Here is an 8,483-nt window from a genome sequence, read left to right as displayed (position 1 = left end):
TAAATTAGTCTGACAGGATTTATTTTTGATAAATCCATGCTGGCTTCTATTAATCACTGCATTTTCTTCAAGAGGGTTGCAGATGAATTTTTTAATAATTTGCTTCAGAATTTTTCCAGGGATTGATGTCAGACTAACTTCTCTGTAATTCCCAGGTTCTTCTTTTTTCCCTTTTCTGAGGTTAGGGATAACATTAGCCCTTCTCCAGTCGTCTGGCACTTCTGTTTTCCAAGATTTATCGAAGATGATAGCCAGTGGTTCTGAGAGTTCCTCCACTAGCTCTTTTATGACTCTGGGATGGAGTTCATTGGGCCCTGGAGATTTGAAAGTGTTTATCCCACCTAGGTATTCCTTGGCCATTTGTCTGTCAATCTTGGGCTGCCGTCTCTCACTTCCAGCTTGAACTTCCTCTTGATTGCAGATTTCCTTGTGGGAGAAGACTGAGGCGAAGTAGGAATTGAGCACTTCTATCTTTCCTTTGTCATCTGTTACTACTCTTCCATCCACTTTAACTAGTTAGACACCCTTCTCTTTTGCATATCTTCTGTTCTGGATGTATCTGAAGAAGGCTTTCTTATTGTGCTTTAGCATCCCTTGCCATTCTCAGCTTATTTCCTGCTTTAGTCTTCCTGATGCTATTCCTGCAATTCCTTGCTATTTGTTTATATTCTTCCTTTGTGGCCTGGCCCTGTTTCCACTCCCTGTACATGTTCTTTTTTTCCTTTCAGGCTGTCACTTAACCCTTTGTGGAGCCACGTGGGCTTCCTCCGCTGTCTTCTACACTTTTTTCTTGCTGGAATTGTTTGTAGTTATGCTTCCAGGATCTTCCTTTTCAAGATTTCCCGTCCCTTGAACACCTTTCCCCCATTTATTTACATTTATTCACTGCAAATGTAAGTCCCATTCATTTCAGTGGATGTAGTCTACAATGTTAGTGAATGCTGATTACTATGCCAAGTAGTAACCCTAATTTGTCTGCTTGATCCCCCGTCCATTGCTGTCTATTCAGTCCATCTCCACTTTTTTTGCTTATCTTGACCTGGCAAGAGACCTAGCAGTACAGCACTTCCTTCTGGGCGATTAATCCCATTTCTCTTACCATGTGTTGCCAAGGCCATCTAAATAAATTGAGGCAGCAGTTTTAGGAATTCCATTGGAAACTGATTTTCTTGTTAGAAAGTGGACTGTTCTAATGCTCAAATATTTTCATTACACTAATGAAGGTTGCAGAGATAATGCTGCTGAAAATGGACAATGCTTACAAGGTGCCAAACATCCGATGTCATGCCCATGTGTGTAAGACAAATTTGCCATCCAACACCGCTTTCCGAGGCTTTGGTTTCCCACAAGGAGGATTGTTTACTGAAGTCTGGATGACACGGATTGCAGCCAGATGTGGTTTATTACCAACACAGGTATTGCGGGCATGCCTGAGAAGAAGAATTGAATTCAAATGATTCTGAGAGTGTTAAGGAGAAATGAAAGTGTGTACACTGTTGCCTAGCCATTTTTGAGAAATAGTTTGAAGACTGGATGTAAATTCCAAGTGCCAGGGCTGGGGAATTTGCAGCCTGCCTCTCTGCTCGGAGGCACCAGCTGAGCCCACTTTGCCCTTCTCTCCCCTTGCCCAGAGCCAGCACACAGCTCAGCCAGGGTCTTCTGGCTGAGTGCAGGTTAGCAGATGTGAGTGTGTGTGTCCATGTCTGACTATCTGTGTTCATGTGTGAGTGTGTGTTGGGGTATGAGCACAAGCATGCTGGAGGTGGCGCTGACATCTCTGGAGGTGGCGCTGACATCAAGCCCCCACCACCTTGGGCTTAAGCCAGTCCAGCCCCAACCTATGGCTTTTGGCCTACTGTAAGGAAGAAGACACTGGGTCTTCTGAGGAGAAAGGAACTATTTTTATGGGTCCAGTCTGGAACTTGACACAGGGCTTTTGGGATGTGGCACCTGCCAGAAGCCTAGAGTGAGAAATCATGAATGGGAGTGCAAGACAGGCCTGAGAGAGATGGAACGAGTCTTTCACTCTGGCTGCCAGTAGGCCAAGGCCGGGCAGCACTCACTCGCAACAATGGTTTCTCTGTCAGTGACTTTTATGGTCCGCTTTGCATCATGGGACTGAAGTAGACTATCAGTTATTGCTGATAGTCCACTGAGAGCAGGCAAAATGAAAGCTTATAAGAACCCTACAGAGTGAGGAGACTAGGTCCCTAAGAGAACCAAGTGGCTCTGACAGGGTCTTAAAATAAGACCTAAGTGGAAGCCTGTATTGAAGAGGCGCTATCAGATATGTAGATATAGTTATGGCATTATATTTAATGCTAATATTGTCAGTCTAGAGCTGCTTTGGGGGCTCTGGTACATTATTACATTGTGCTTGTATAAGTGCTAATGCAGTACATGCTTTGTAATATACTCTGAGCATATTATGGAAAAGCAGGGTACATATGTGATTTAACAGCAGGACAGGTAATTGACCTAGCAGTAGAGCAGAAGACATCATATATGTGCATGATGCGTCTTCTTTTGAAAAATGGATTACATGTAATCTGCTCTGAGGAACAAAGTGTGTGCGTGTGTGTATTTGTAGAAAGAGAGAGAGAGTTTTAAATAGAATAAATAAATAGACCCTTCATCCATTTCCACACCTAAACCTAGAAATACCTCCTAAAACATTTGTCTTTATATAAATATATCCAGGCTTTCAGGGCCATTGCAAATGTGATGCTGCATGAGAGTTTATTGTAATGCTCATGTTTCAGATTAGGGAACTGAACATGTACAAAGAAAATGAGCGGACACCTTATAAACAGGAGCTGAAGCCAGAGAATCTCCTCCGATGCTGGAATAAATGCATGGAGAAGTCTGCGTATCACACCAGGAGAGCAGCTGTGGAAGAGTTCAACAAGCAAAATTACTGGAAGAAGAAAGGTCTTGCCATTATTCCCATGAAGTTCCCGGTTGGTTTTGTCACACGCTTCCTCAGTCAGGTCAGTTTGAAAATGTACAAAGTAATATTCGTACCAGCCACACTGATGGACATCACCGCATCCCCATGCTGGGTGTGCTTCTGTATATTACTCCATAGTCTGACAAGGCAGTTTCAAAGGCAGGGGATCCCTGTGAGAACAAAGAAGGTGGCAACCTCACCTAACCTTACGGCTTGGGCCACTGCACTTGCTAGGGGTCTGCATGGCACAGAGGTGGGAGCAAGGAATGTTTTTTGTGACTCTGTGTAGTTTAATGACTGCCCCATCATTAGGCTCCACAGCCAGGCACGCTTGTCTGCTCAGACCCAGAGCTCATCACAAATACCAGTGGCGTAATCGTAGACAGGAATCAGCTAATCAAAAGCAAACAGTATATTCAGATAAAATTCATGCAGGTGAAATCCATCATAATAATTAAATGATGACCATGGCAGGGAGCAGTGAACCTTTGTGCGAGCTTGGACTGGATGTTATAGTCTGCTAAGGTGAACAAAGATACCACATATGTAATACATTTCTTTTTACTCCATGGCTGAAATTCAGCAATTGAAGTATATAACTTGTCCAAAAGGAACAAAAGGAAGGCAGGGTCACACTAATGATAAGGCCCCATGGCAAGGGACCCTAATGAGAAAAGGACTCCAAGAGGCAGTTACATGAGCTTCATGTTCCTGGAGAGGAAGGAGCAAAGCAAATGCTGAAAGAAGAGGTATTTACAAGCACAATGCATCATGGGGGGCCCTGAGGAAGCATCTTCCAGAATGCACTGGGCTTAAGAATACATTTTTCGGCAACCTTTCTCCTTCCTTTTTTCCTAATGATGCTATCCCATTTTTGTTGTTGGGTACAGAGCAGGCTGAGTGGCACATGTATCTCTGCCCTCCGCTGCAACCGCTTTTCATGCTGCCCCTGGAGAACACACCATCCAAGGCAGCCTCCTCATTGGCAGACCTGTAGGAGCAACCATGGGAATATAGTCTGTGATGCAGTAGAGTGTAGAAGCACAGCTAACTCTGCCCCATAAAGGGGTGTGTGTGTGTGTGAGAGAGAGAGATTTAAATAAACCAAATCTCTGCAAAGCTAGGTAACCTGCTCTAAAACACAGCAATGCTCATTTTAACATGAAATGAGTGAAAAAGTTTGAGCTCTTCTTTCTTTGGTTTTGGTTTTTGCAGGCTGCTGCGCTGGTTCATCTGTATACTGATGGGTCTGTGCTCCTTACTTATGGTGGTGTAGAAATGGGACAAGGACTTCACACCAAAATGATCCAGGTACTGAGAATCACATGTCGATTTTGTGTATCTGTGTTTATGGCAAATAATTTACATAAGATTTATTTCGGTAGATGCTTGGTCCAGAATCTTTTCTGTCCACTTCACATAAGGAAAAGAGTGCAGAGCCTGCGTGGTTTGGTGGCCAGAGTGTAGGCCTGGATTCCCAGGAGGTCCAGGGTCTAGTCCCCACTTGGCCATGAAGTTCACTGGGTCATCCAGGGCCAAACTCTCATTCTTAGCTTAAGTACCTGGTTGCTGCTGAGTATGGCTGTGCTGCAATTCCACAACATCCTACGATTATAATGCTGTGTTTATAAATGTCCTGCAGCTGAAGAACTAGTCCAGACAGTTCAAAATGCATTTCTTTATGTATAATGCTTACATGCCATGCCTGATCAGATCAGAAGTTCTCTGTGGCACTCATAGTAAATAGAAATGCATGGAAACACACCTTGCAATTCAGCAAGGATGGATGATTGATGTGGGTAATGCATCTAAATCCTGGCATCACACGCTTTGTGCTCCCCCTTGTCCAACAAATTATTGGTGGACATCCACTGCTGAGCTTACAGTTTTATTTTAGACTAGCTGTTCAGATATAATGACGAAATCCAGAGGCATCTTGTGGGTTAATTAATTGCAGGGCCATTCGCTGTATACACTTCTCATTTCCTGGAACAACCCATGCAGCATTTGCAGGTTATTTCAGTAACTTCTGAACGGGGGTGCTTGGGGTTGTCCATGGGTTAAACCACCCAAGTTAATCTATAGATAGTTCTTGGGTTAATTTGGTGTAGCTTATCTTACCATCATTATATTTAAATAAGAGTTGAATTGTTGCTTGAATGATATTTGGATTGTTGCATATTGCTTCAAGATTGTTTAAAGTAAAAAATTCATAAATATGGTTAAATAAATAAATATACAGACCAAATGATAGGTGCACAAGAAAATAAGCTCTGACTTCTTTATGGTCATATATCGTGCTAATGTGGAGGGGCTAAAGCGTAACTCCTGTTAAAGATCTAGATGTAAAGATCTAGATCCTTGTACTTAAAACAAAATATGAATTCATTCATTCTTTCTTTATTCTAGATTGCTAGCAGAGAGCTACAAATGCCAATGTCAAATATTCACTTCTGCGAAACAAGTACAACAACAGTTCCTAATGCTTGCGGTTCAGTAGGCTCTATGGGAACTGATGTCAATGGAATGGCAGTTAAGGTAAAAGTATGATATTAGTCTTTGACATGTGATACTAATCTTCAACAAGGTTCAAAGGATCTGGCTTATTGAAATATATTCATCAGGAGTGGGGGAGTGAGTTCTCCATAACAATGACGACAATTAAGGTACTGGGTTTGTGAAAGAAAATGATAGGAAGTGGTATACAAAACTCCTATACGTGATGACCAGGGGAAAGCACCATTAGGTTCCTAAAGACAGATGCTTAGAAGCAACGCCTGTTGCTTTCAGTGGATTTTACTTTCAGTCAAGTGTGTTTAGGACTGCAACCTTAGAAAATACAACAATGGAGTTCATATCGTTGTTAGGGTAAACTTTTTATGTTGTTTATCTCTTTTTGGGAAATTATGCAACCATGTTGTGTTTTGGAGAGATGATATGTGCAGAACTAGAAAATGGAGGGTGTTTCAAACAGCCAGTGGCTCTGGTTTCTGCGGCACAAATTCAACAAGCCTGGTGAAGTCCGGCAGAAGAAGAAGGAGCCTTGGAGCCAGCGTGGAGTGGTGGTCCGAGTGCTGGACTGGGGACCAGGAGAACAGGGTTCTAGTCCCCCATCAGGCATGAAGATCTTTGGGTGACTTTGGGCCACACTCTCAGCCTAAGCCACATCATAGGGTTCTTGTTGTGAGGATAAAATGGAGGGGAAGAAAACTGTGTAAGCTGCCTTGGGCTCCATGCAGGAAAAAAAGAAAAGATTGGCTATAAATGCAATATAATAAAAATAGTAACAGTAACAATAACAATAATAATAATAGTGAGACTTGGGTTTCAAATTCAAAGCCTTCACGGAGGAGGCATTGGAGATCTACTAAAGAATTGATGGAGACCTCTAGATTTCTTGCTGAAATGACTCTTGCCTATGCAATGGACTAAGGCAGCTTTTCCCAACAGATGGGCCACATCTCCCATCAGTCCCAGCCACTGTGGCCAATGGATAGGCATGGTGGGAGTTGTAGTCCAACACACCTAGAGGGCACCGGGCTGAGAGAGGTGAATGAATGCACAGTAACCTCTGTGGTATGCGTAAAACAGCAGTATGAAAAAAGAATCTTTAAAATCTTTTGTATAGCAGCTTTGCATTTCTTTCCTCTGTTCTTCCTCATTTCATCAGGATGCTTGCCAGACTCTTCTGAAACGTCTTGAACCCATCATTAGTCAGAACCCCAAGGGCACCTGGAAAGAATGGGTAAGAGGCATTCTTTGGATCACATGAATAAAATCAATATTTGAACCATTTTAAGGGCCAGGGTTTTTTATTGTGGAATATTCCTTACCCAGGAACTATTATTTTAACCTGCCTGTCCTGCTATGATAGAAATGGGCAGCTTATGTTTGAAGAATGGCTGAAGAGCCCTGGAATTGGCTCTTTATGGAAAGACTTTGGCATTTCTTTCATACTTTCTTTCATCTGTCTTCTTCTGCAAGTTGCCTGTTCCATACAGGTTGGCCATGTTTACATCTGGATGTGTACAAGAAGTTGTGTATGCACTGGTATGTAGGGAATTGTTTTCTTTCTGGCCGCTCCCTGAATAGATGGGCTAAGTGCTTCCCACACACTGCTCCCTGCAGCTCCTCTCAAGCATTAAATACACACACAGCAGGGGGAATGGGACTGTACCTGCCCACCTCCACAGCTTCGTTATAAGATATAAAAGAGGCCCTGGGATCAACTGTACACTTCACTGAAATCCTCCATGCAAGTGACATCTCAAGTGAGCTTATGGTTCTAAGCCAAGCACAACTCACAACAAGTAAAGGGCTTGGCACACAGGATCATCATGGCACTGGGCTAGGCTTTTAGCAAACTGTGAGAAACTTTAGACATGCATACAAATACTTGGAATAACTCAGGGCGCAATTATTCAAATTACAATTTGAAAAAAAACTGAGCTGGAGTACTGTGTGTTAGGAGGAGCTATTCATAATGACTAATTATTCCATAAGTGGCTGATGTCAGCCAGCTTCTCAAAAGCGTTGAGAATAAATTCAGTGCTTGTGGAAGTCCAAAAGACTTTTTCAATTTAGGATGCTTCCAGATGTGCCACCATCCTGCCTTGCTCTTGGAATTTTACATGGGGTCTGGACAACAACGTCATTCATTTGTAATCCTTGCATGTTTTCCATCACTTTTACCAGCTTTATTTTTTTTCCTAACTAGAGAAATATCTGTTAAAGAGGAAAAGAACAACTACAGAATGTCTTTTGATTGGCAGTTGTTGTGGTCTCATGTCTGGAAGCTCCCCTGGTTGTACTTAAAAAATTCTGCTTATCAGGCAGTCATTTTGACAGAAGTCATGTTGGATTTTTATTTTAAAATTTCCAGAACTGTCCTGTTGACTTTTTTCTTGAATGCAGTAAGCAACCAAGATACCTCGTCCCTGTGCAGACCATAACATTTCCAATTCCTTAACTGTCATTAAGAAATAAGGCACCCTTCTACAGCAGTATTGTGTATGGTGTGACTGGGATGAAGTAGTGGTACGATGTCTTTTGGTATTGGCCACGTTAGCTAATAGGAATTCCTTGGTCGAGAGACAGTCTTCTTTGACATGCCAGTTGTTTGCAGGGGGGGACAAATTAGGACATTTGCCTTCACGCTCATCTGTAGACTTCCCAGAAGCTTCTGGCTACCTATTGCTGGAAGCAGGATGCCAGGTCTGTTCCTAAGACTATTTCCTATTTGAATCTGTCATTAGTTCCAAGAAAAAGAGTTTGCGGGGAAGGAAGTGCCCAGTCTTGCAACTCACTCTCAGCTACTTTCTACCTACTTTTAAGCACTTAACTTCTTCAGCAACTGACTACTCTTAAGTCCTTAATTCCTCCCCATATCACTTATGTCATGCCCATATCCAACACAAAATCATACATGTATTATTGTTTCCTTCTATATACACACAAACAAATGTTGCTTCCATGGGCGTGTCCACTAACATTTAGTGCAGAGCTCTTGATCCTTGCAATACCTGAGATGCTA

The 8,483-nt window shown here is 42.5% G+C and overlaps 1 protein-coding gene across 1 annotated transcript in view; it reads left to right on the top strand.

Annotated features, from left to right (window-relative positions):
• The window catches only part of LOC123024423 (aldehyde oxidase 1-like), an 83,247-nt gene that overhangs the window by 47,869 nt on the left and 26,895 nt on the right, over window positions 1–8,483 (top strand). Inside the window, exons 24-28 of the mRNA XM_044432140.1 lie at window positions 1,224–1,415; window positions 2,763–2,990; window positions 4,166–4,261; window positions 5,360–5,488; window positions 6,621–6,695. Of these exons, the coding sequence (XP_044288075.1) occupies window positions 1,224–1,415; window positions 2,763–2,990; window positions 4,166–4,261; window positions 5,360–5,488; window positions 6,621–6,695 (720 nt within the window). The remainder of the gene's footprint in view (window positions 1–1,223; window positions 1,416–2,762; window positions 2,991–4,165; window positions 4,262–5,359; window positions 5,489–6,620; window positions 6,696–8,483) is intronic.

The sequence above is a fragment of the Varanus komodoensis genome, unplaced genomic scaffold, assembly GCF_004798865.1.
Source record: "Varanus komodoensis strain SLA01 unplaced genomic scaffold, ASM479886v1 scaffold23, whole genome shotgun sequence".
Taxonomy (NCBI): domain Eukaryota; kingdom Metazoa; phylum Chordata; class Lepidosauria; order Squamata; family Varanidae; genus Varanus; species Varanus komodoensis.
This window is presented reverse-complemented; position numbering and strand designations above follow the sequence as displayed.